Here is a 26,287-nt window from a genome sequence, read left to right as displayed (position 1 = left end):
CTTTGTTACCATACAGATGGTTGTATTCTCTAAGCCCTTTATGCCATTCTGCTTTCTCAGCCCAGCATCTGATTTATCAGAAGGATTATCTTGGCATATTTCTGTATCAAAACCAAATTGGAAGCACAGGTTTTGTCCTTCTGTCCAGCCCACAGTGTGAAGGTTAAGAGGGCTTCCTATTCCCTCCCTGCACAGCTGGGACATGCAAGGCTCCAGCCATCCTTGTGCAGGAGTTTCTGCTCCCACACTGGGCTCTTGGGTTTGGTGGCTCATACAGTCAGATATAGGAAATGTGTCCCAAAGTGTTTGTTTTTATTGCTTACAGAAAATTGCTGATGCCTCTGGCTGTGAAAAATCCACTTCAGCTGCAATAGTTGAGTGCTTGAGAGAAAAAACAGAAGAAGAGATAATACAGCTAACACTAAAAATGGTAGGGGAAATTATACCTCTTGCATTTAAATGACATTTCAAATGTTATCATCACAGAGAAGACTATTTGTGTGTTGTGATGTCAGGAGAACTCAAAGTGAGTGTAACCTCTGACTTTCTGGACCTTTCCAGGACATGACAACACTGCGGCTGTGCAGCACCTCCCCTGAGAACTGCAAACAGGTACTGCCCTTTCTGCAGGCAGCCACTTGTGGTTGCTGTCATGCTCTCCCAGGGGAGGGGAAAGAGTGTATGAAATGTCAGAGTTTCACCTGGAGAACCTGAAAATTAATTAATGTAATATATTACGTCCAACTTAAAAGGTCTTATCACAATGCTGGGCTATATGGGCCTTTGAAATTCCAACACACAAGTTGGTTTTTCTCGCACTGCTCCACACATCCCCAACAATACTGGACGAAGAAAAGATGTAAATTGGACATAATCACTTATGTTTCACAAACATTAGGAATTTAATGCTAATCTTCACAGAAGCTTCTGCCTAGTGCAGAAAATCTGTCAGAGAATTAAAGATGGTTTGAATACCATTACTTGTTGTATTTTCATTTGGCTTCGCTTTGGAACCACAGTAAAAACTCTAGACTTTTTTTTTAGAAGCAAAATTAAAGTATTAATGAAGCTTTTCTTTTCTTTTTCCCCCATTTTTCAGGATTTCTTTTTCATCAGTACATGTGTAGATGGTGTATTTTTTCCAAAGAGTCCCAGGCAATTACTATCTGAAAAATCAATCAATGCAGTCCCATATATGATAGGAGTAAATAACGGTGAATTTACATGGGCACTTCCTATGGTAAGAGACTTACAATGTTGTTACCTGTGCATCATTTTACAAATATAAGATTTTCTAAGAAATATGATTCTCTGTATCATGCAGATGATGAAATTTCCTCCTTTCATGGATGGTCTGGATAAAAATGTTGCACGTGAAATTTTACAAATCTCCTTAGTAATATTACATAAGGTAAGAGACCATTTTCAGAATAACCCAGTGCTGCTGCTTCACTTGCTCTGGTTCTGTGTTTGCACTCCTGGAGGGATACATTTCAAAGGCAAACTTTGTTCTGTTGAGCAGCTTCCTACCCTGGGGCAGTAAAGGGCAGCAGTGTGCTGTGTTCCTGTTACCTCCAGTGACTGAACACACTCTCTAAATTTCCAGCCTCAGTGCCCCTCTTCTTAAAAAGGACTTCTGTGGAAACCCAGAAGTGATTCAGGTATCTAAACACAGGTCTCTTGTGACAGTTTAGATACCCCTGGGTTATCCAAGACATGCACAGTCCCAGCAGGTGTGCAACCCCAATCCTGAGCTCTGAGCCACACTCTGACAGCTGAGGATTTTCTCTGAAAGGTAGTATTTGGGGGTTAGCCAGAGACTTGCATGTGCCACACTCAGTTAGTGCTGTCACTCTTCCTAATGATCCTGATCACTGTAAGCATTGTAAGCCCCTTTTATTGTTCTCTCAGGGTGTTACCTCTGCAGCTGTTGATGGGCTGTACAGTGAGTACATAGGGGATGCAGACAGCCCTGCTCAGGTGCGAGATGGCCTTCTGGATGCACTGGGAGATGTCTTCTTTGTGTTTTCATCCCTTGAAGTGGCTAACTTCCACAGAGGTAATGCAGCAGCAGTACAAGAAATGCAGAATTCTCACCCGGGCTGTGGGGTGGACAGTATGTGTCACACTTCATTACCCAGAGAACTGACATTTACTGAACATTTAACCAAAACAGCTGGTAGTGAAAGTTTATCCTCTTTGGTGCCTCTCAGACTAACACTCTTCCCTGTCTCCCAGATGCTGGCAACCCAGTCTACTTCTATGAATTCCAGCATCGACCAAGTGAAGCAGAAGGTGTTTTACCAGACTTTGTAAAAGCAGATCATGCATCCGAGATCGCCTTTGTCTTTGGAAAGCCCTTCTTAGCTGGTGATGTATCCATGCTTGCTAAAGTATTCCTTTTAAAGCATCCTTATTGCTCATTTTACTTATTGGAGGACTTTAGAATAGACATTCTCCCTTACAAATATTGTAACGAACACAAAAATTTTCTGTCTTTAGTAGTAGATACTTTTAATGAAATCACTCCTCTGCAGCTCTGTCCTAGAGCTCTGCTCAGGTAAAACTGCCATAGCTCAGAGCAACAGGTAGAACTGACTACAGCCTATTGGAATTGGTAGAGCTGCTACTAATTACCCAGGTTCTAATGCTGCCATTTCATCTCTCACTTTGCAGGACGTGCTACAGAGGAAGAAAATAAACTTAGCAGAACTGTTATGAAATACTGGACTAACTTTGCTAGAAATGGGTGAGAATCAGAATGCTATTGACAGCTCAAGTTTGGTCTGTGCTGCCTGAGACATGCCTGAAGCAGTACTTGTGTGGTTGTTCCTAGAAATTTGGCAGAATTTCAGATAAATATTGAAGCAAATTATTTCTCTTCTTAATGTCTTTTCAATGAACCTGCAGACACAAAAAGAAAAAAAATTAATCCAAGAGCTACAACTCCATCTGCAATGGAGTGTTAGATCCAAAAGTAACGGCAACTATTAAACTTTTGCTGTTCTGCTGAGGAGCATTTTCATAAAAAACATCCAACTATTCAGGGACCAGAATCACATAATCTGAACTCGTGTTAATTTTCTGAAATGCTCAACCCGAGCAGCCAGAGGGCAATGACAGGCAAATGGAAAGCTAACTTTCCCTTCTGTTATTTCCAGAAATCCCAACGGAGAAGGCTTGGTCCATTGGCCTCAGTATGGTCTGGATGAGAAATACCTGGAGATAGACCTGAACCAAAAAGCAGCACAGAAATTCAAAGAAGGCAAAATGAAGTTTTGGACACAGCTCATGAAACAAATGATGAGTGAAAGGAGAGAACACACAGACCTGTAAGAGCTGCATAGGGTACAGTTTGCTTTCAAGACCCAAAGTAAAGTCAAACAACATTAGTTTGTCAGGATGCAGAGTTATAATCACATTCTCACTCACTACCATGTAATCTGTTGTCCTGGTCACAGTGAAAGGAGAGAAAGAAGGGAAATTTGGAATGTTTGTTGGACCAAAAATCACTATTTAATGGACCAAGCAGAAAAAAAAACCCACGATCTTTCAGGCTCAAACAGACCACAGTATCTACTCAGTGGACATCAAAACTGAATAATGAGGAGGGAATTGGCAAATAAATTGACATCTGTAAGAAATTATTTATACAGAATATATCATAACTGTCTGGCTACCTTTTATGCTTACTCCCCTCTTCTTTCAGAAGAGCATGGTCAGTTGTCCTTCTTACAGCCTCTTTCCACTTTCTTTAATTGGAAATAGCTTGTAGGGAGCAGAGCATCCATCAAACTACATCTGTGAGATTGGCTCAACATCTCTCAACTGAGGACAGAAAATCTCTACTTGTTTTATTGGTTTGTGAGTTGTTATAAATAAATGTTGCTTTTAATTTGTTTGGAACTCCCTTTTCTTTCACTTAACTGATACAGGCTCATTCCAAGAGGTTAAATCACACCCAGGAAGCCAGAAAGGTGCCCCGTTTCTTTCTTCAACCTGAAGGGTCTCAGGTATGAGTTTTTCAGGTTTCTTTGCAGAAGCTGAGTCTCAAGGCTCCAGGGTTGACACAAACTATTCTGTGGTGTGATTGTGTGTTCTTCAGCCTGGCAAATTCCCAGTTCACTGGCAGGAGGGAGGAAGCACTGCTGGCAGGACAGAGCCCACTGAGGCAGAGGGAGAGCAAAGGCTGCTGCTGTTGTGCACTGCATGGTGTTGGCTCAGCATTGTCCACGGGCCCTCCGAGAGGAGAGCTGCTGATGTGCAAAATGCACCCCCAGTCTTCCACCTTCCAAGGGCACCAGCAGCTGTGACCACATTTGTGGCACATCTGGAACGTGTCAGGGCACACAAGCGGTGAAGTGGCTTTTTTGCAAAGTCACATCACAAGCAAGAGACACTTGCCAGGCACAAAGGAACAGGCAATGCAAGCATCCAGGAGTCCACAAGAACTCTGCTCATAACAAGAAAAGCCAGCAATAAAATAGCTCTAAATAAAATAGCTCTAAATAAAATAGCCCCTTTAACTGGTGCCAGGCTCCCCCTCCCATCTCCCACAGCACCCCACAGCCTGTGGCTGCTCCTCCCAGGAGGGGCTGTCACAGTGACACAACTGCCTGCAGATGTTGAATTCTAGTAGATCTTTTCTTCATCCTCCTCCCCTCTGGGTTCACTTGCACTTGCTTTGACACCCAGGTGGACCTTGAGCAGTGGACATGCCTGGACATGCCCTTCTGGGCATTTTTTTTTCCCCTAACTTGCAAAAAACCCCAGCTGTTACCATTACTTGCAAAAATCCATCATTAAGTAAAGCTAATTGGAGCAACCATAGTGCTGGACATTTTATTCCTCCCCTTGATTTGGGCTGAAGTAGCCTTTGTGTCCATTATTGGTTTGTTAGTTGAACCAGTGTTTCTGTCCTTGTAGGTTCACAAAAATCATTTTCTTAAACCAAATAAAAGAAATTCTCTGTGTGTTGGGGAGTGCAAAGTCATAAGTATAACATCTGTGGGAAAGGGAGCCCTGGTATTTTATTAGGCACATATGATAACAAAGGGAGCCTCCGCATGGGCGCGGGGGCTGCCCCAGCCCGGGAAAGGAGAGGGGGAGCTTGGCTGGTGTGGCTTTGTGCCCTCGTGGGAGAGGAGGGGGTGCTGGGGAACACAGAGCTGAATGGGAAGAGTTTCAAGCTTGGCGTAAGATCTACAGCCCTGAATGAGACACTTTACACCGGATAAGACACAACCTCACCGAAATGAACCTTTATTTACTGGACTTGACATTGTACCGGACTGGACAGTTTTCTTTTTATCCCCAGTTTTCCCCAGTTTGTTGTTATACTGTTATATGGTAATGTGTACCCCCAGTTGTTGTTTTTAAATTTACCCTCCATATTGTCCCCTTCTTCCCCTCACAGTTTTCCCGCCTTAACCCTGTTTTCCCGCTCCTCTGCCTGCCATTGGCTGATCCTTGGTGCAGTGCAGAGGCAGCTACCATTGGCCCGTTTCCCCAGTTACACCCAAAACTCCTCCCCTCCTTACCCAGTTACCCTCACATTTATCCCTGAGTTGCCAGTCCTATGCTCCTCCCTAGCCCAAACTCCACCCCTAAACCTACCCTTTATAAGTTACTGTTTCCCTAATGAAGTTTGGCATTGCTTCACGAGACACTCTGCTGTGTCCTGAACCCTTCTTGCGGTGCCGCGTCCCCATTCCTTTTCCCCGCGGGTCGTGGCAAGGGGGGAAGCCTCGGAGCACACAGAGGCCCGGTTTGGGGCAGGGGAAGGGTGTCGGGCGGGCCATGGGGGTTCTCAGCCTGGCGGGAGGGCGGGCAGGGCAGCCCTGCATGAAGTGTCTCAGGTAAGTGGTGCGTGGGGAGTTATGAGGTAACAGGGGGGGAGGATAAGGTCAGGGTGGATAGTGGTCTCTTCTGGAGGGTTGGGGATCTCGGCTGGGCTGGGGCCTTGAGAGGCAGCTGAGCGCTGAGTGGGTACGAGGGCTGGAACGGTTTGGTTGGTTTTCGCTCACCTGCAGCTACTGCCCAGGCTTGGTATTTTCTGGATATATTTGTTACATCCTGTAAGGGTGGTCAGGACATAGGGTTGTCCCAGGGTATTTCCTTGGGATTGAATATAGATAGGTGGCAATAAAGTAGGAAGTGAAAGACTCGCCCTAATCGTTTTAATGGGAATGAAGCCTGTGTACCCCTATGTGGTTGCAAGCTACGCTGGCAATGGTACACACCTTCAGTAGGGTCGCCCATGCCAGACAGGTCAAAACCATAGGGCCAGATACAATACATCCGTGGGCAGGATGAGCTCGTTAGCCTTCTGGCAGTCATCCTAGGAGAAGGACAACTCTGATCCCAAACCCAGGCAGATTGAGCTCGCTTAGCCCTGTAAGACCATCAATCTAAGAGAAGGTCACTCTAATTAAACCTACATCCTGAGGACCTCACTGCCACCATCCAAGCTTGCTAGGCCCTGGCAGATGAACCTCAGGATTAAAGGGTGGGTTCAGTTCCACGCAGACTGTGTCTCACCTAAAAGTCCATTGCGCAGGCTTGAAGGCTTTACCCACATGCAAAAAGCCCTGTAGCGACGGGCGAGGTCGAAACGGCAGGTGAGAGGTGCACTGGGAGCCGCAGACCCAACCCTGCATGCAGGAGGTTCAGGATATTGGTCATTTGAGACTGACCGGAGATGACAGTCTCTTGGGGCAGCACCCTGAACGACCAAGCAGCCTTTCCAAGGACAGCACTGCTTGCTCCACTCGGAGAGGGGCCTAGAAAAGGTGGCCTAAACAAAGCTCATCTCCACTTTCACCCGGTTGGTTAACCGCAGGCCAACGGGCATCTTCTTCCAATGTGGTTGCCCAAAGATCAAAAGACAAAGGCACACACCTGCCTCCAAAGGTGTACCTAAATTAACTCTAGCATGTTGGAACATCAGAACCATGCTCGATTCTGCGGATAGTGGACGTCCTGAGCGATCGTTCTGCCCTAATTGCCCATGAACTGTCATGTCTCAACATCAACATTGCTGCTCTCAGTGAAGTTCGCCTTCACGAGGAAGGCAGCCTCAGAGAACATGGTGCCGGTTACACACTCTTTTGGTCAGGGAAGCCCAGAATCAAAAAGCATCTCTCAGGAGTTGGCTTCATGATCAAAAACTCTATTGTTCCTAAACTCAAAAATCTGCCGACAGGTCACTCTGACCGCATTATCTCCCTACGCCTTCCACTCCACAACAAGCGACACGTTGTCCTCTTTAGTATATATGCCCCAACTCTCCAAGCTGACCCTGCTGAAAAAGATAAATTTTACACTGACCTGCACCACCTTACCCAAAAGGTGCCTGCAGATGATAAGATCATTATCCTTGGTGATTTCAACGCCAGAGTAGGGAAGAATTTTGAAGCCTGGAAAGGAATATTAGGCAAGCATGGTGTTGGAAACTGCAACGGAAATGGTTGCCTTCTGCTAGAATTCTGTGCGGAGCAACAGCTCACCATCACTAATACTATCTTTCAGCAGAAAATAGTCTGAAGACAACCTGGATGCACCCCAGATCTAAGCATTGGCACCTCACTGATTATGTCTTGGTGCGACGGAGAGATGTCCGCGATGTCCACCATACCCATGTGATGCCCAGTGCAGAATGCCAAACAGACCATCGGCTGGTGCGCTGTAAACTCAACTTCAATCTTAAATTCAAACCTAAAAGGGGCAGTATCCCAAGGAGGAGACTCCAAGTTAACAATCTCCAATCAGCCACAGTGAGAGACAGATTCCAGGCAAACCTTCAAACTAGGCTCGAAAACCATTCCATAGATTCTACAGATTCCTCTCCTGAAACAATTTGGCACCATATTAAAAACAGCATCCTGCAATCCTCTGAAGAATCCTTAGGGTTCTCCTTCAAGAAGAACAAGGACTGGTTTGACGAAAACAATCAAGAAATCCAGGACTTGTTGAGGAAGAAGAGAACCGCCCACCAAGCACACCTTGCACTGCCATCCTGTCACGTAAGAAAAGCAGCCTTTCGTCTCGCATGCAGCAAGCTCCAACAGAAACTCCGTGACATCCAGAACAAGTGGTGGATCGATCTAGCTGAAAAAACTCAATTATGCGCAGATACAGGTGATCACAAAGGTTTCTATGAGGCCCTGAAAACAGCATACGGGCCTACATACCAGGTCCAAAGCCCTCTACTCAGCGCTGATGGTCAAACGCTTCTGACAGATAAAACCTCCATTCTGAATCGATGGTCTGAACACTTTCAGACTCTTTTCAGTACCAACCGTGTAGTCCAAGACTCAGCAATTCAGTCCATCACACAACAACCAGTAAAGTATGAATTGGATACTGCCCCCACTTTAGGAGAAACCCTCAAGGCCATACAGCAGGTGAAAATCGGCAAGGCAGCTGGGATTGATGGAATTCCACCTGAAGTCTGGAAACGTGGGGGCCTTGCACTCCACACCAAGTTTCACGAGTTTGTGGTGCGCTGTTGGGAACTCGGCGAACTACCATCAGACCTTTGTGATGCAGTCATCATCACTTTGTATAAGAAGAAAGGAATTAAATCAGACTGTTCAAATTACCGTGGTATTACTCTGCTCTCCATTGCTGGCAAAATCCTGGCAAGAACACTTTTGAACAGACTAATACCCACTATAGCAGAAGGAATTCTACCTGAAAGTCAGTGTGGTTTCAGAGCCAACAGGAGCACCACAGACATGGGATTTGTTCTCAGACAACTGCAAGAAAAGTGTAGGGAACAGAACAAAGGTCTCTATGTAACCTTTGTTGACCTCACCAAGGCTTTCCATACTGTGAGCAGAAAAGGTCTATGGCAGATTTTGGAATGTTTAGGATGTCCCCCCAAGTTCCTTAAAATGATCCTCTCACTCCATGAGGATCAGCACGGCCAAGTCAGATATGGCAACACACTTTCTGAGCCCTTTTTAATTAAGAATGGTGTGAAACAAGGCTGCGTTCTCGCTCCTATCCTATTCACAATCTTTTCCAGCAGGATGCTCCAAAGGGCCACGGCAGATCTCGATGATCAGGACGGGATCTACATTCGATACCGTACTGATGGAAGTCTGTTCAACCTAAGGCAACTGAAGGCCCACACCAAGACCTTAAACTATCTTGTCCAGGAGCTGCTTTATGCTGATGACGCTGCCCTCGTCGCTCACACAGAAGCAGCTCTGCAGCGTTTAACATCCTGCTTTGCTGAGGCTGCTGAGCTCTTTGGGCTGGGCATCAGCTTAAAAAAGACAGAAGTTCTCCATCAACCTGCACCTCAGGAAGTCTTCCATCATCCCCATATCACCATTGGCCAATCAGAGCTCAGATCAGTCCAGCAGTTTAACTCCCTAGGCAGCCTCATCTCCTCGGATGGTGAGATTGACAGAGAGACAGACAACAGGTTAGCAAAGGCATACAGTGCTTTTGGAAAACTCCACAAAAGAGTTTGGTGTAACAAACACTTGAAGAAAAGTACCAGGATCAGTGTTTACAGAGCCACAGTGCTGTCTACTCTTTCATATGGTTCCGAATCCTGGGTCATCTACAGCCACCACCTGCGTCTCCTGGAACGCTTCCATCAACGCTGCCTCCGAACAATCCTAAACATCCACTGGTCAGATTATGTGACCAATCATCTGTTCTAGAGCAAGCAGCAGTCACAAGCATTGAGGCCATGTTGCTGAGAACACAGCTGCGATGGGCAGGGCACGTCTCCAGGGTGAAGGACCAACCACCCCCTCCCTAAGATCCTGCTTTATGGTGAACTTGCCACTGGCTGCCACAAGAGAGGAGCCCCAAAGAGGAGATACAAGGACCCCCTGAAACAACATCTCAGCCTCGGCCATACTGACCAACATAACTGGTCTACTCTGGCCTCCAATCGGGAGGTCTGGAGACACACCATCTATAACGGAGCTGTCTCCTTTGAGAACACACGCAGGGTCACTCTCGAGGAGAAAAGGCAACGCAGAAAGAATCGTGCCCTGCAGAATGTACCACCTGGGGGGTCTTTCTGCTGTGCCTTTTGCAATCAGATATGTCTGTCTCGTATTGGCCTTATCAGTCACCAGCGTGCTTGTGACAAATGTGGATAGAGCCTTTCCCAGACCTTCACTTGCAAAGCCCAGCCATGCATGCATGCACCTGCATTCTTCTCTGGCATTCCCTGTTGGTTTGGGCTAAATTGCAGCATCTAAATTGACTGAATGGAGGAATAATTTAAGTCAGTGTCCTTCGAGCATTCTGTACAGGTTTAATGCTGCAGCACAAATTAGTGCTGTAAAAGTGTGTGCTTAAAATGAGGGGAGGGGGAGACACACAGACAGACAAACAACAGGACAGCCTGAAGTGGTGGAATGTGTTTGCAAAGCTACTTTTCAATGGAAGAATTGTAGCGTATGACATCAACTTCTAGAGGAGAGTTAGGTAACTTAGGCTGAGTAATAATAATAAATATACAAAAAATATTAAATATAGATATGTAAATAGATTAAATAGATCTGCAACAGCATCTGGGCAGGCAAACAGGACTGCAGTTTCCCACTGTGCAGTGCTGCTACCCTTGGCATCTCAGGAACCTTTATCACACAAACAAAGGTAAAAGAGAACATGTTAAGCTCCATCACTTGGCCCCCAGACCCCTGTTTCCATGACTTGCATTAGACAATGCATACATATTTATTGCTGCATGGACTGTACACTCCCAGCACTGCAGACCAATCCCACACCTTCAGTGTCACAACTTCACTTTGAGGAACAAGGAAAAAGTCTCCCAGGGAACACCTTTGCAGCCACAGCAATTCTGCCATGAGGTGATTGTCCACACTGTTTTGCAGACACTCAGATTTCCATGTCATCCCAGTTGCCAGAGCACAGTGAGCCCTGGCCTTGCCCTCAGGCCCAGCTGAGCCACACACCAGCACAGCAGGCAGTGTTTGGGGCACTGCTGCACTCAGAGCTGGGGCAGAGGGCAGGGGCTGCCCCACACTCAGAGCACATCCTTGAGAGGCTCAGCATGCACTGAGTGTGTCCACTGGAGCTGCTGCCAGCAGTTTGCCCTCTGAGCAGTCCAGGTTAATGTTCACTGGGATTTACCTACAAGGGCTGTAAATCACACCTGTGCATACCTATGTAGGAAGATTTGGAGTAAAGTACAAGCACAGCCACAGTATACAGGATTAGCAGGTGCATAATACATGTGCTGAACTAATTTAATGACTGTGGGTCTTTGCAACCCATCCAGAGAGGTGCAAGCAGTAAATTAATCTATAGAAATGGAGCCCCTCTCCTATGGAGACAATCAGAGAGTTCAGCCTGGAGAAGAGAAGGCTCTGGGGAGGCCATAGAGCCCCTTCCAGTGCCTGAAGGGAGCCTAAAAGAAAGATGGAGAAGGACTTTGCCAAGGACATGTAGTGACAGGACAAGGGAGAATGGCTTCAAGCCAAGCAAAGGTAGGTTTAGATTAGGTACACAGAACAAATCCTTCCCTGTGAGGGGGGGAGGCCCTGGCACAGGTTGCCCAGAGAAGCCCCATCCCTGGAAGTGTCCATGGCCAGGTTGGATGGGGCTTGGAGCAACCTGGGCTGGTGGAAGGTGTCCCTGCCCATGGCAGGGGGTGGGATGAGATGATCTTTAAGGTTTTTTCAAACCCTGAGCATTCTGTGATTGTGTGATATGATTCTATCAAATGCTGTCTCTGACAATTAAGAATTCTCATGATTTAAAATCGCAAAACTGCTTTTTGGGGCAAGAGCTACAGAGCCTTGAAAAAAAAAAAAGGGCAGAACCCAAAGCTTTCATCAAACTAACACAACCTCTTAGTTAATGTGAGCAGAAAATTTCCTTTGTTCCTATTCAACTATTCTAGTCTCTCCTTTGCACATCATGCTTTGATTATGGAGGTGAGCTGACACAGAAAATAAATCCTCTTGACCTATTAGGAGTATTAAAATATTAAATATATAGTTACCACCCAAATACCACCCTTTAATATTGTTCCAGCACTACAAAAGCTGGTAAGTGATCTCTTAATTGTTACAACTGTATTGCAACACTTTACCAGACATGCCTGAACACACAGGACTGAATGACAGGTGTCCCCTGCACCTGCAGAAAAAGCTAGGATTTTTCTAGAATTGTTTTTCTCAAAAAATACCCTTTTTGTGAGAATAGAAATCCCTCAACTTTTACTTCAGGAAAAGCACACTGTTCAGGGATATTGGTTTAGATTTGGCTCTGTTGTGTTTCTTACACTGAGGTCTTAATACCAGAATGAGATGAGCTCAGTTGGCAGAGCCTGGAGCTAAGAATGCCAGGATTGTGGATTCAATCCCTGGGTGGGCCATTCACTGAAGAGTTGGACTTGAAGATCCTTGTGGGTCCTGTCCACCTCAGCATATTCTGTGAAAATCAAGTGAACATGTAATAAAGCAGAAGTGAGGTTCCCTTGCTGGTCCCTGCTGTGCCGTGTGAGGAAATCCTCCCTTGGCTGTCACAGAGAGTGGTGGCACAGCAAAGGACACAGCTCCTGGGGCAAGGAAGGCTCTTTCCAAAGCATTTTGCGGCAGAGATTTTGTGACTAAGATTCCCAAGGAGGGGCAGTGGGACCCTGGTGGGGCAGGAGCTGCTGTGCCAGTGCCGCCGGTGCCGAGCGGGGCCCGGGAGCGGCTCAGGGCTGTGCCCCGGCAGCCCCAGCCCCGCTGGCTCCCGGCCCGAGCGCTGCCCCGGCCCAGCAGGGCTGTGCCTTGCGCAACTCGTCCTGCCCGGGGTACAAAAGGCGCTCGGGGAGCGGGGCCCGCCCGCACCATGGCAGCGGGGAGGGACGCGGCGCTGCTCGCCTGGATCGTCACCCTCGGGCTGACGGCGCTGGGGGCAACAGGTAAATCCGGAGGGGCTGGGTGAAGAGAGTGCAGGGACTCGCCTGTGCAAAGGACTCTGCAGTTCTCAATTGCATCTGCAACCCCTGGGAACGATTCACCAGTCCCAGCTCAGCTTTCAGATCTGTTCTTCTTGGACTGCTGCTCTCATCCCAAGGCTGTTGATTTTCAGTTGTGCAGAGAAGTTCTGTGCAGGCAATGGCAGATGATTTCTCACACCACAGGCTGTATTTTCCTGTGCCTTTTTCTTGCACTGAGCATTGAATCAAAGGGGTCCTTTCTCTGCAGCACCATTGGTGATGAACATGCCCAAGGGAACTGGGGATATTTAGATCAGGCAGCAGCTCTGCAGTGGGTTCAGGAAAATACCATGAGCATACCTGGAGCTGCCTCCCCTGGGGAACCCCGGGCACCCGACCCTGCTGCACAGAAATGGAGTTGGAATAGCAAATAGTTCTTCATTTCTTTTTTTGGTCTCTTTTCAGTCATTCATCTTATTTGCCTACTTTGCAAATAGCAAAATCAAGGTCTTGTGTGCTGAGGCAGAGCAGGCCACGGTGCCACATCTGTAACTTGGGACTGAGAACTTCCACACCGATCTTAAAGGGAATCTTCTTTAAATGCTAACAGTATCTGTACATGCCAGACTATTTTTAGAAGCTTTTTCTTTTGGCTGTATGTACTCTCTGGGGTCTGGAATAGATTTGGTCTGTTCATTGCCTTTTCTGAGTGCGAGCAATCTATTGGGCTTTTATCTAACCACCCAGACCAAAAGAGGTTAAGATTGGTGTGCAGTCACTGATGTGAGGGGTAAGACAATACATGTGATATACCTGGGGGGAACTATACCCACAGACTAATCAACATGAAGGCTGAAAGAATGTCAGCTAGACTGATTTAATAAAGGTGTAAGAAAAGTGCATTAGAATAAATTAGAAAATCTAAAATTTTGATTAGTAAATACTAGTAATCAAATTAGTAAAATAAAATAGTAAGTTATTGTACTGTTAGAACTGATTAGAGTTTGTTGAAGCCCTATGGTTGAAAATTATTAAGTAAACAACAGGGGTATATTTAAGTAGCAAATCCAGCAATTAGAAATCTGGTAAGTACTTACAAATGGACCAATTGTGATTTTGTGCTCACATCCTCCAGGACAAAAAGCAGAGCAACCAGAAGTGGAGACTAAATATGGGAGAGCCCGAGGGTTCCAGTTCAAAGTAGACACAGCTGAGAGGAGTGTAAATGTCTTTTTGGGACTTCCTTTTGCTAAACCTCCCCTTGGATCCCTGAGGTTCTCTGAGCCCCAGCCACCTGAGCCATGGAAAGGTGTCAGAGACGCCACTTCCTACCCACCAATGTAAGGCAGTGACAAAACCACTGAATATTTAAGTTAATTTTATATTTATACATTATTTCTACATTATATAATAATTTATATACTATTATTTTATATATTTTAATATAATTCGTAGAATTTATTATTATACATTATATTATATTAATATTATTCCGATTTTCTATTTAATCACTTTCTACTACTATAACATTAATTTATATTATATAATATAAATAAATATTCTCTATTTATTATATTATCATATGTTCTGTTATTTATATTATTTATATTTATATTATTTTAATAATTTGTATAATTTATATAATTGTATATTATATTTCTATTTATATTAGAAGCAATTTCATGACGCTGCTGCACATCCAGGGCAATCAAAATCCACAAAGATAAATTCCTTGGTGCCATCTCGTTACATCTGCAGCTGTTGCAGTGAATACATTTCTAAAGACATCTTTATCAGCTGCTCTCTTTACTGCTATTTAATGGACATCAGGGATGAACTGATATGGATCAGCACTTCACTGAAAATCCTCTGTCCTGGGAGCATTTGGCCATAATTCCCAGGGTTTATAAACCTTTGGAATACATATTAAGGAAAAAATGCTGAGTCACATGGTTAATAGGGCACATAAGAAATGCAGGGCAATTCTAATCTACCTTGTAAATGTTTTATCCATTTGTCCTCTTGCCCTTGTTTAGTGCTCCAAGTCTGATACCTCCCATTACAATATCAAAAGCTGTTGGAGATGTAAAATAATTAATTTACATTTCCATTGAAGGCATTTATAGCCCTATGTGTTTGCAGACGTATTTCTGTAATATTTTGAAACATGCAGGATTTATCTGCATGTCCCTGTGTATTGCAGTAGGCAGTGGCTCCTTTTTACACATCTCATTAATGAGAGGTCAAAGGAGGAAAACATATTAACAGTATTTGTTGCTTGTTATTTTTTCAGGTGTGTGCAGGATCCCATCCTAGGACAATATTTTTCAGACATGATTACTAACAGAAAGGAGAAGGTTCCTCTTCAGGTGTCTGAAGATTGCTTGTACCTAAATGTGTACACCCCCGTTTCTGCAGGAGAACAGCAGAAGTTGCCTGTAAGCAAAACCATTATAAAACCTCTAGGAAATTTATTTTATGCTTGATTTCCTCTAAATAATCTGTCCAAAGTCACAGGGCACTGATAAAGTGTAAGTATTTAACAAAATCAATGCCATTTTGTAGACTTGCAGATCCAAAAGATTTCTACCATTTTTGAAAAGTAATCTGAAAGAATCAGGAGTGAAACAACAAAGGATATTTTATTTTGGGTTATATTTAGTTTTTATCACTGGGAGCTCAGGTCTGTGCTGGGTTGATTCTGGTTTTGTCTTTCCAGGTCTTTGTATGGATACATGGAGGTGGATTAGTTTCTGGAGCAGCTTCAACATATGATGGTTCAGCATTAGCAGCCTTTGAAAATGTGGTGGTTGTAACAATTCAGTACAGATTAGGTGTTCTTGGATATCTTAGGTAAGATGTTTTATCCCATTTTTTGCCAGGTGATTTCCAAATTCATGTGTGCAAAGCCTTTGTGAAGTGCAAGAGACTCATTTATGCAAAGGAACTCTGCATTTCTTAATTGCATCTGCAACCCCTGGGAACAATTTACCAGTCCCAACTCAGCTTTCAGATCTGTTCTTCTTGGACTGCTGCTCTCATCCCGAGGCTGTTGATTTTCAGTTGTGCAGAGAAGTTCTGTGCAGGCAATGGCAGATGATTTCTCACACCACAGGCTGTATTTTCCTCTGCCTTTTTCTTGCACTGAGCATTGAAACAAAGGTGTCCTTTCTCTGCAGCACTGGTGATGAACATGCCCGAGGGAACTGGGGATATTTAGATCAGGTAGCAGCTCTGCAGTGGGTTCAGGAAAACATCATCCATTTTGGAGGAGATCCAGGATCTGTCACTATCACTGGAGAATCTGCAGGAGGAATCAGTGTTTCTGCTCTTGTAAGTTCACAGTAACATTGAATTTTAATTACTTTGGGGATTAAAACCACCATCCATGTTCATTTTCAGTATGTGCATGAGAAGTCTGGGAGCAAAGGGATGCTGTTACAGTAAGTGGCACATCACCTCTGTCTGTGGTACAACAGCACAAGTACTTGTAATTAGTCCCCAAAAGTTATCTCTCATCCACTAAATTAAATTTGGTGTGTTTGCTTTTTTTCAATGCAAACAAACCTGCCAAAGTCTATCCTTGTGAGAAAAGTCCTGTAAGAGAACTCACAGACCAGTCACTTGTGCAAAGTAATCCAGGTGAATAGTCACGAGAGCTGAACTGGACACACATTTTGTGTCCCAGGGATTGTGTTAAAATTTTCCATCAACACTGAGCACATTGGCTAAGATGCTCTTCTTCTCCAGCCTCACAATTTGGTGCAGATCACAGAGTGAAACCAGGGTTCATTGATACATGGGATAAAAATTCCTGTTTCCTAAGCTTTGGCCCCCTGGCCAAGAGCTCTTTATTCCCTTTTGCAGCACAGCCAGACTGCCTTAGGCATATTCCATTAGTTTCTGGTTTGCACTGGAGGTCCATGAAGTCTGGGAAGCAAAATGCTGTGGGAGGGGAAAACACAAGCAGGAAATCCTTATCTCTGCTGGTGCTGCCAAAGGCCTTTGCACAGCTGAACTATGGTCAGAGGCTGCAGAATAAGTCTTACGACATTTGATTTCAGAACGTTTCAAATGGCAATTCCTGATATCAGACTTCTTAGTCAGTGGTTAAAACACAATGCTTGTCATGCTTGTCCTTGCTTTTTCACAGGTCTTATCTCCCCTGGCAAAGGGCTTGTTCCACAGGGCCATTTCAGAGAGTGGTACTGCACTCCTGGGTTTCTTCACTGACCAGCCTAAGGAGGAAGCACAAGTGGGTATTTTGTGGTAATTTTAATTCTTTTTTCAGATAGCTTTGCATATCTTAAAGTGTTTATCCTAAAATATAGAAACAGGCTTTAGTTCTTGTGAAACAAAATCCACAGTCAGTAAAGACTGTTTCTGTGTGCAAATAGTCCATATTTAATGATGCTCTGCTTTTCAAGTACCCAAATAGCCACATGTGTCTCAGTGAAAGCAAAAGACCAAGGAAGTGAAGAGAGAAAGCAGGGAAGAAGTGTGAAATGTCAAGGAATGTTATAACATGTAGTGTCTTCAAGGAAAGTTGAGCTATAATTTTTGGCTGGCAAATGGTATCAGATTCTGAATACTCCTCTCTTCCCCTTCTATTTGATGCCTCTTTGCAAACAAACAAGACTTTATTCAGTTTGTTTAATTTGAAAAGTACTGACCTCAACCCTTTTTGTTCTTCTTCAACTATAAGAAACAACTTCCAGGAATGTAGAACCTGGGATATAAAAGAGACAACACTTTAATGAGCTCTCTCTAATGACAGCTGTTACTCCAGCCAAAAAGACATCACCAAAATGGCATAAAGTGCTCTTTGTTACCATACAGATGGTTGTATTCTCTAAGCCCTTTATGCCATTCTGCTTTCTCAGCCCAGCATCTGATTTATCAGAAGGATTATCTTGGCATATTTCTGTATCAAAACCAAATTGGAAGCACAGGTTTTGTCCTTCTGCCCAGCCCACAGTGTGAAGGTTAAGAGGGCTTCCTATCCCCTCCCTGCACAGCTGGGACATGCAAGGCTCCAGCCATCCTTGTGCAGGAGTTTCTGCTCCCACACTGGGCTCTTGGGTTTGGTGGCTCATACAGTCAGATATAGGAAATGTGTCCCAAAGTGTTTGTTTTTATTGCTTACAGAAAATTGCTGATGCCTCTGGCTGTGAAAAATCCACTTCAGCTGCAATAGTTGAGTGCTTGAGAGAAAAAACAGAAGAAGAGATAATACAGCTAACACTAAAAATGGTAGGGGAAATTATACCTCTTGCATTTAAATGACATTTCAAATGTTATCATCACAGAGAAGACTATTTGTGTGTTGTGATAGCAGGAGAACTCAAAGTGAGTGTAACCTCTGACTTTCTGGACCTTTCCAGGACATGACAACACTGTGGCTGTGCAGCACCTCCCCTGAGAACTGCAAACAGGTACTGCCCTTTCTGCAGGCAGCCACTTGTGGTTGCTGTCATGCTCTCCCAGGGGAGGGGAAAGAGTGTATGGAATGTCAGAGTTTCACCTGGAGAACCTGAAAATTAATTCATATAATATATTATGTCCAACTTAAAAGGTCTTATCACAATGCTGGGCTATATGGGCCTTTGAAATTCCAACACACAAGTTGGTTTTTCTCCCACTACTCCACACATCCCCAACAATACTGAACGAAGAAAAGATGTAAATTGGACATAATCACTTATGTTTCACAAACATTAGGAATTTAATGCTAATCTTCACAGAAGCTTCTGCCTAGTGCAGAAAATCTGTCAGAGAATTAAAGATGGTTTGAATACCATTACTTGTTGTATTTTCATTTGGCTTCGCTTTGGAACCACAGTAAAAACTCTAGACTTTTTTTTAGAAGCAAAATTAAAGTATTAATGAAGCTTTTCTTTTCTTTTTCCCCCATTTTTCAGGATTTCTTTTTCATCAGTACATGTGTAGATGGTGTATTTTTTCCAAAGAGTCCCAGGCAATTACTATCTGAAAAATCAATCAATGCAGTCCCATATATGATAGGAGTAAATAACGGTGAATTTACATGGGCACTTCCTATGGTAAGACACTTACAATGTTGTTACCTGGGTATCATTTTGTAAATATAAGATTTTCTAAGAAATATGATTCTTTGTATCATGCAGATGATGAAATTTCCCCCTTTCATGGATGGTCTGGATAAAAATGTTGCACGGGAAATTTTACAAATCTCCTTAGTAATATTACATAAGGTAAGAGACCATTTTCAGAATAACCCAGTGCTGCTGCTTCACTTGCTCTGGTTCTGTGTTTGCACTCATGGAGGGATACATTTCACAGGCAAACTTTGTTCTGTTGAGCAGCTTCCTACCCTGGGGCAGTAAAGGGCAGCAGTGTGCTGTGTTCCTGTTACCTCTAGTGACTGAACACACTCTCTAAATTTCCAGCCTCAGTGCCCCTCTTCTTAAAAAGGACTTCTGTGGAAACCCAGGAGTGATTCAGGTATCTAAACACAGGTCTCTTGTGACAGTTTAGATACCCCTGGGTTATCCAAGACATGCACAGTCCCAGCAGGTATGACATGAGACCTAATAAAGCCCTGCTGGGAGACAAGGAAGGACAACTCGAGATCTTTAGGATGCTTGAGGTTTGGCTTCCCTGTACTTTACAAATCTCCCAGCTTTCTGGTTCCTTTGTGCTCTTCTGAAACTACTAAATATAGAAAAATACGGGTTAAAAGGTGAGAATTAAGGACTCCATAGTGCTTGCAAGGGATCATTCAGTGTCACAGACATCCACCATGAACCGAGAAAGGGAGTAAATTATGGTCATCTACAACAACATCTAGTGCTGTCACTCTTCCTAATGATCCTGATCACTGTAAGCATTGTAAGCCCCTTTTATTGTTCTCTCAGGGTGTTACCTCTGCAGCTGTTGATGGGCTGTACAGTGAGTACATAGGGGATGCAGACAGCCCTGCTCAGGTGCGAGATGGCCTTCTGGATGCACTGGGAGATGTCTTCTTTGTGTTTTCATCCCTTGAAGTGGCTAACTTCCACAGAGGTAATGCAGCAGCAGTACAAGAAATGCAGAATTCTCACCCGGGCTGTGGGGTGGACAGTATGTGTCACACTTCATTACCCAGAGAACTGACATTTACTGAACATTTAACCAAAACAGCTGGTAGTGAAAGTTTATCCTCTTTGGTGCCTCTCAGACTAACACTTCCCTGTCTCCCAGATGCTGGCAACCCAGTCTACTTCTATGAATTCCAGCATCGACCAAGTGAAGCAGAAGGTGTTTTACCAGACTTTGTAAAAGCAGATCATACATCCGAGATTGCCTTTGTCTTTGGAAAGCCCTTCTTAGCTGGTGATGTATCCATGCTTGCTAAAGTATTCCTTTTAAAGCATCCTTATTGCTCATTTTACTTATTGGAGGACTTTGGAATAGACATTCTCCCTTACAAATATTGTAACGAACACAAAAATGTTCTGTCTTTAGTAGTAAATACTTTTAATGAAATCACTCCTCTGCAGCTCTGTCCTAGAGCTCTGCTCAGGTAAAACTGCCACAGCTCAGAGCAACAGGTAGAACTGACTACAGCCTATTGGAATTGGTAGAGCTGCTACTAATTATCCAGGTTCTAATGCTGCCATTTCATCTCTCACTTTGCAGGACGTGCTACAGAGGAAGAAAATAAACTTAGCAGAACTGTTATGAAATACTGGACTAACTTTGCTAGAAATGGGTGAGAATCAGAATGCTATTGACAGCTCAAGTTTGGTCTGTGCTGCCTGAGACATGCCTGAAGCAGTACTTGTGTGGTTGTTCCTAGAAATTTGGCAGAATTTAAGATAAATATTGAAGCAAATTATTTCTCTTCTTGATGTCTTTTCAATGAACCTGCAGACACAAAAAGAAAAAAAAAATATCCAAAGATCTAGAACTCCATCTGCAATGGAGTGTTAGATCCAAAAGTAATGGCAACTATTAAACTTTTGCTGTTCTGCTGAGGAGCATTGTCATAAAAAACATCCAACTATTCAGGGACCAGAATCACATAATCTGAGCTCGTGTTAGTTTTCTGAAATGCTCAACCCGAGCAGCCAGAGGGCAATGACAGGCAAATGGAAAGCTAACTTTCCCTTCTGTTATTTCCAGAAATCCCAACGGAGAAGGCTTGGTCCATTGGCCTCAGTATGGTCTGGATGAGAAATACCTGGAGATAGACCTGAACCAAAAGGCAGCACAGAAATTCAAAGAAGGCAAAATGAAGTTTTGGACACAGCTCATGAAACAAATGATGAGTGAAAGGAGAGAACACACAGAACTGTAAGAGCTGCAGAGGGTACAGTTTGCTTTCAAGACCCAAAGTAAAGTCAAACAACATTAGTTTATCAGGATGCAGAGTTATAATCACATTCTCACTCACTATCATGTAATCTGTTGTCCTGGTCACAGTGAAAGGAGAGAAAGAAGGGAAATTTGGAATGTTTGTTGGACTAAAAATCACTATTTAATGGACCAAGCAGAAAAAAAAACCCACGATCTTTCAGGCTCGAACAGACCACAGTATCTACTCAGTGGACATCAAAACTGAATAATGAGGAGGGAATTGGCAAATAAATTGAAATCTGTAAGAAATTATTTATACAGAATATATCATAAGTGTCTGGCTACCTTTTATGCTCACTCCCCTCTTCTTTCAGAAGAGCATGGTCAGTTGTCCTTCTTACAGCCTCTTTCCACTTTCTTTAATTGGAAATAGCTTGTAGGGAGCAGAGCATCCATCAAACTACATCTGTGAGATTGGCTCAACATCTCTCAGCTGAGGACAGAAAATCTCTACTTGTTTTATTGGTTTGTGAATTGTTATAAATAAACGTTGCTTTTAATTTTTTTGGAACTCCCTTTTCTTTCACTTAACTGATACAGGCTCATTCCAAGAGGTTAAATCCCACCCAGGAAGCCAGAAAGGTGCCCAGTTTCTTTCTTCAACCTGAAGGGTCTCAGGTATGAGTTTTTCAGGTTTCTTTGCAGAACCTGAGTCTCAAGGCTCCAGGGTTGACACAAACTATTCTGTGGTGTGATTGTGTGTTCTTCAGCCTGGCAAATTCCCAGTTCACTGGCAGGAGGGAGGAAGCACTGCTGGCAGGACAGAGCCCACTGAGGCAGAGGGAGAGCAAAGGCTGCTGCTGTTGTGCACTGCATGGTGTTGGCTCAGCATTGTCCACGGGCCCTCCGAGAGGAGAGCTGCTGATGTGCAAAATGCACCCCCAGTCTTCCACCTTCCAAGGGCACCAGCAGCTGTGACCACATTTGTAGCACATCTGGAACGTGTCAGGGCACACAAGCGGTGAAGTGGCTTTTTTGCAAAGTCACATCACAAGCAAGAGACACTTGCCAGGCACAAAGGAACAGGCAATGCAAGCATCCAGGAGTCCACAAGAACTCTGCTCATAACAAGAAAAACCAGCAATAAAATAGCTCTAAATAAAATAGCTCTAAATAAAATAGCCCCTTTAACTGGTGCCAGGCTCCCCCTCCCATCTCCCACAGCACCCCACAGCCTGTGGCTGCTCCTCCCAGGAGGGGCTGTCACAGTGACACAACTGCCTGCAGATGTTGAATTCTAGTAGATCTTTTCTTCATCCTCCTCCCCTCTGGGTTCACTTGCACTTGCTTTGACACCCAGGTGGACCTTGAGCAGTGGACATGCCTGGACATGCCCTTCTGGGCATTTTTTTTTTTCCCCCTAACTTGCAAAAAACCCCAGCTGTTACCATTACTTGCAAAAAGCCATCATTAAAGTAAAGCTAATTGGAGCAACCATAGTGCTGGACATTTTATTCCTCCCCTTGATTTGGGCTGAAGTAGCCTTTGTGTCCATTATTGGTTTGTTAGTTGAACCAGCGTTTCTGTCCTTGTAGGTTCACAAAATTCATTTTCTTAAACAAGATAAGAGAAATTCTGTGTGTTTGGGAGTGCAAAGTCATAAGTATAACATCTGTGGGAAAGGGAGCCCTGGTATTTTATTAGGGACATATGATAACAAAGGACTTTCTGATTGTGAGAAGTAGCATTTTGTCCATGTGTCCTTTTTAACACCCAAATATAAAGAATGGCACAGTGTCAAACAGCTGAGAAAGGAGTAATACCACAGCCAGCATGTGTAGGCTACCATTAAGCAGCAGGTTCCTACATTCTATTCCAAACCTCATTTTATTTTATAGCTTTAATATTAATGGTACTTGGTACAGACACCCAATTCAGCTCAAGGTAACAGTGCATATACATTAAATACAAATGGATGCACTGTGCACCTCTGTTTGCAGTTTATTTAGTTGATAATATTCAGCAAGAACTGCTGCTGTTGTTCTGTTTTTCACACAGAACCCTTAATATTTTTTTTTTAAATGTATTAACTAGACATAATTTCTATAATTGCCTTTCCAAGTCAGTCACCAAGTTTGTTATGTGCCAGTCCTGCTTCTCAGGTCATCTTATTCCAAAGTGTGGAATATGTAAAAATTTTCTTAAAAAAAGGATGTTCTTTGATGTTTAATCTTTGTACACTTTCAAGCCTATTCAACAAGGAAGGAGATTTAATCTGTGGAACAGAGAGCAGCCAACAAGGTCTAAGTGATGTCCAGGTACTAGTTAGAAAGACAAATTAATTGTCGGTAGAATTGCCTTGTTAAGGTTTAGGGCTGGATGTGTTTCAATGATCTCAGACTTGGGGGAGGTTAACAAGGCTTGGGAAGAAGGATGTACCACTGATTTGGGCACACAAAGAATGCAGAATTTACAGGCCACAAGGACATTTGGCGCATAAAGATAAAAAAGAAACTAACAAAGACAACTCAGCAACTGTGCTGAAATCAGGTCCATCGGGGTAAAGGGTAATTCCAGCAGGGGCAGGTCACGACCATCGACTCACGGTCTCTGACCCAAAAGAAGGGGAACACTGAGCATGGGACTAATTAGCATGAGAAGCGTGGGAATTATTAACGAATAGAACACTAATTAATAAGAGAACTAGGTAACTTGTAGCCAACGAACCGTAGTGCCTTTGTTTGCTAAAGTGTATAAACAGTGAACAGCTTTGACAGTCGCTGTGCGGCCTTTGCCGCCCCAGCGCCCCTTCCTGCGGAGAGCCGGCAATAACCGCGGGGTCTGCGCTCTGTCAGCGGGCCGGGAGAGGAGNAGGCTCCCCCTCCCATCTCCCACAGCACCCCACAGCCTGTGGCTGCTCCTCCCAGGAGGGGCTGTCACAGTGACACAACTGCCTGCAGATGTTGAATTCTAGTAGATCTTTTCTTCATCCTCCTCCCCTCTGGGTTCACTTGCACTTGCTTTGACACCCAGGTGGACCTTGAGCAGTGGACATGCCTGGACATGCCCTTCTGGGCATTTTTTTTTCCCCTAACTTGCAAAAAACCCCAGCTGTTACCATTACTTGCAAAAATCCATCATTAAGTAAAGCTAATTGGAGCAACCATAGTGCTGGACATTTTATTCCTCCCCTTGATTTGGGCTGAAGTAGCCTTTGTGTCCATTATTGGTTTGTTAGTTGAACCAGTGTTTCTGTCCTTGTAGGTTCACAAAAATCATTTTCTTAAACCAAATAAAAGAAATTCTCTGTGTGTTGGGGAGTGCAAAGTCATAAGTATAACATCTGTGGGAAAGGGAGCCCTGGTATTTTATTAGGCACATATGATAACAAAGGGAGCCTCCGCATGGGCGCGGGGGCTGCCCCAGCCCGGGAAAGGAGAGGGGGAGCTTGGCTGGTGTGGCTTTGTGCCCTCGTGGGAGAGGAGGGGGTGCTGGGGAACACAGAGCTGAATGGGAAGAGTTTCAAGCTTGGCGTAAGATCTACAGCCCTGAATGAGACACTTTACACCGGATAAGACACAACCTCACCGAAATGAACCTTTATTTACTGGACTTGACATTGTACCGGACTGGACAGTTTTCTTTTTATCCCCAGTTTTCCCCAGTTTGTTGTTATACTGTTATATGGTAATGTGTACCCCCAGTTGTTGTTTTTAAATTTACCCTCCATATTGTCCCCTTCTTCCCCTCACAGTTTTCCCGCCTTAACCCTGTTTTCCCGCTCCTCTGCCTGCCATTGGCTGATCCTTGGTGCAGTGCAGAGGCAGCTACCATTGGCCCGTTTCCCCAGTTACACCCAAAACTCCTCCCCTCCTTACCCAGTTACCCTCACATTTATCCCTGAGTTGCCAGTCCTATGCTCCTCCCTAGCCCAAACTCCACCCCTAAACCTACCCTTTATAAGTTACTGTTTCCCTAATGAAGTTTGGCATTGCTTCACGAGACACTGCTGTGTCCCGAACCCTTCTTGCGGTGCCGCGTCCCCATTCCTTTTCCCCGCGGGTCGTGGCAAGGGGGGAAGCCTCGGAGCACACAGAGGCCCGGTTTGGGGCAGGGGAAGGGTGTCGGGCGGGCCATGGGGGTTCTCAGCCTGGCGGGAGGGCGGGCAGGGCAGCCCTGCATGAAGTGTCTCAGGTAAGTGGTGCGTGGGGAGTTATGAGGTAACAGGGGGGGAGGATAAGGTCAGGGTGGATAGTGGTCTCTTCTGGAGGGTTGGGGATCTCGGCTGGGCTGGGGCCTTGAGAGGCAGCTGAGCGCTGAGTGGGTACGAGGGCTGGAACGGTTTGGTTGGTTTTCGCTCACCTGCAGCTACTGCCCAGGCTTGGTATTTTCTGGATATATTTGTTACATCCTGTAAGGGTGGTCAGGACATAGGGTTGTCCCAGGGTATTTCCTTGGGATTGAATATAGATAGGTGGCAATAAAGTAGGAAGTGAAAGACTCGCCCTAATCGTTTTAATGGGAATGAAGCCTGTGTACCCCTATGTGGTTGCAAGCTACGCTGGCAATGGTACACACCTTCAGTAGGGTCGCCCATGCCAGACAGGTCAAAACCATAGGGCCAGATACAATACATCCGTGGGCAGGATGAGCTCGTTAGCCTTCTGGCAGTCATCCTAGGAGAAGGACAACTCTGATCCCAAACCCAGGCAGATTGAGCTCGCTTAGCCCTGTAAGACCATCAATCTAAGAGAAGGTCACTCTAATTAAACCTACATCCTGAGGACCTCACTGCCACCATCCAAGCTTGCTAGGCCCTGGCAGATGAACCTCAGGATTAAAGGGTGGGTTCAGTTCCACGCAGACTGTGTCTCACCTAAAAGTCCATTGCGCAGGCTTGAAGGCTTTACCCACATGCAAAAAGCCCTGTAGCGACGGGCGAGGTCGAAACGGCAGGTGAGAGGTGCACTGGGAGCCGCAGACCCAACCCTGCATGCAGGAGGTTCAGGATATTGGTCATTTGAGACTGACCGGAGA

General features: G+C 44.6%; 2 protein-coding genes across 2 annotated transcripts in view; both read left to right on the top strand.

Moving 5' to 3' along the window:
• LOC103761637 (fatty acyl-CoA hydrolase precursor, medium chain) overlaps positions 1-3,898 on the top strand; it is a 23,152-nt gene extending 19,254 nt beyond the window's left edge. The window contains exons 15-22 of the mRNA XM_029965569.1: positions 163-430; positions 562-612; positions 1,100-1,240; positions 1,325-1,411; positions 1,912-2,059; positions 2,239-2,370; positions 2,677-2,749; positions 3,162-3,898. Coding sequence (XP_029821429.1) covers positions 163-430; positions 562-612; positions 1,100-1,240; positions 1,325-1,411; positions 1,912-2,059; positions 2,239-2,370; positions 2,677-2,749; positions 3,162-3,336 — 1,075 coding nt within the window. The 3' untranslated portion in view covers positions 3,337-3,898. The remainder of the gene's footprint in view (positions 1-162; positions 431-561; positions 613-1,099; positions 1,241-1,324; positions 1,412-1,911; positions 2,060-2,238; positions 2,371-2,676; positions 2,750-3,161) is intronic.
• An 8,936-nt stretch (positions 3,899-12,834) lies between these two features.
• On the top strand, positions 12,835-21,821 carry LOC108642048 (fatty acyl-CoA hydrolase precursor, medium chain-like). The gene is made up of 14 exons (XM_018086454.2): positions 12,835-12,913; positions 14,067-14,271; positions 15,225-15,369; positions 15,651-15,784; positions 16,111-16,264; positions 17,085-17,186; positions 18,080-18,184; positions 18,316-18,366; positions 18,853-18,993; positions 19,078-19,164; positions 19,828-19,975; positions 20,153-20,284; positions 20,591-20,663; positions 21,077-21,821. The coding sequence occupies exons 1-14, from the start codon at positions 12,841-12,843 to the stop codon at positions 21,249-21,251; spliced, it is 1,725 nt and encodes a 574-aa protein (XP_017941943.2). The 5' UTR covers positions 12,835-12,840; the 3' UTR covers positions 21,252-21,821.
• The last annotated feature ends 4,466 nt before the right edge of the window (positions 21,822-26,287 follow it).

Source organism: Manacus vitellinus, unplaced genomic scaffold (assembly GCF_001715985.3).
Source record: "Manacus vitellinus isolate BGI_N305 unplaced genomic scaffold, ASM171598v3 scaffold_10_pilon, whole genome shotgun sequence".
Classification (NCBI taxonomy): domain Eukaryota; kingdom Metazoa; phylum Chordata; class Aves; order Passeriformes; family Pipridae; genus Manacus; species Manacus vitellinus.
This window is presented reverse-complemented; position numbering and strand designations above follow the sequence as displayed.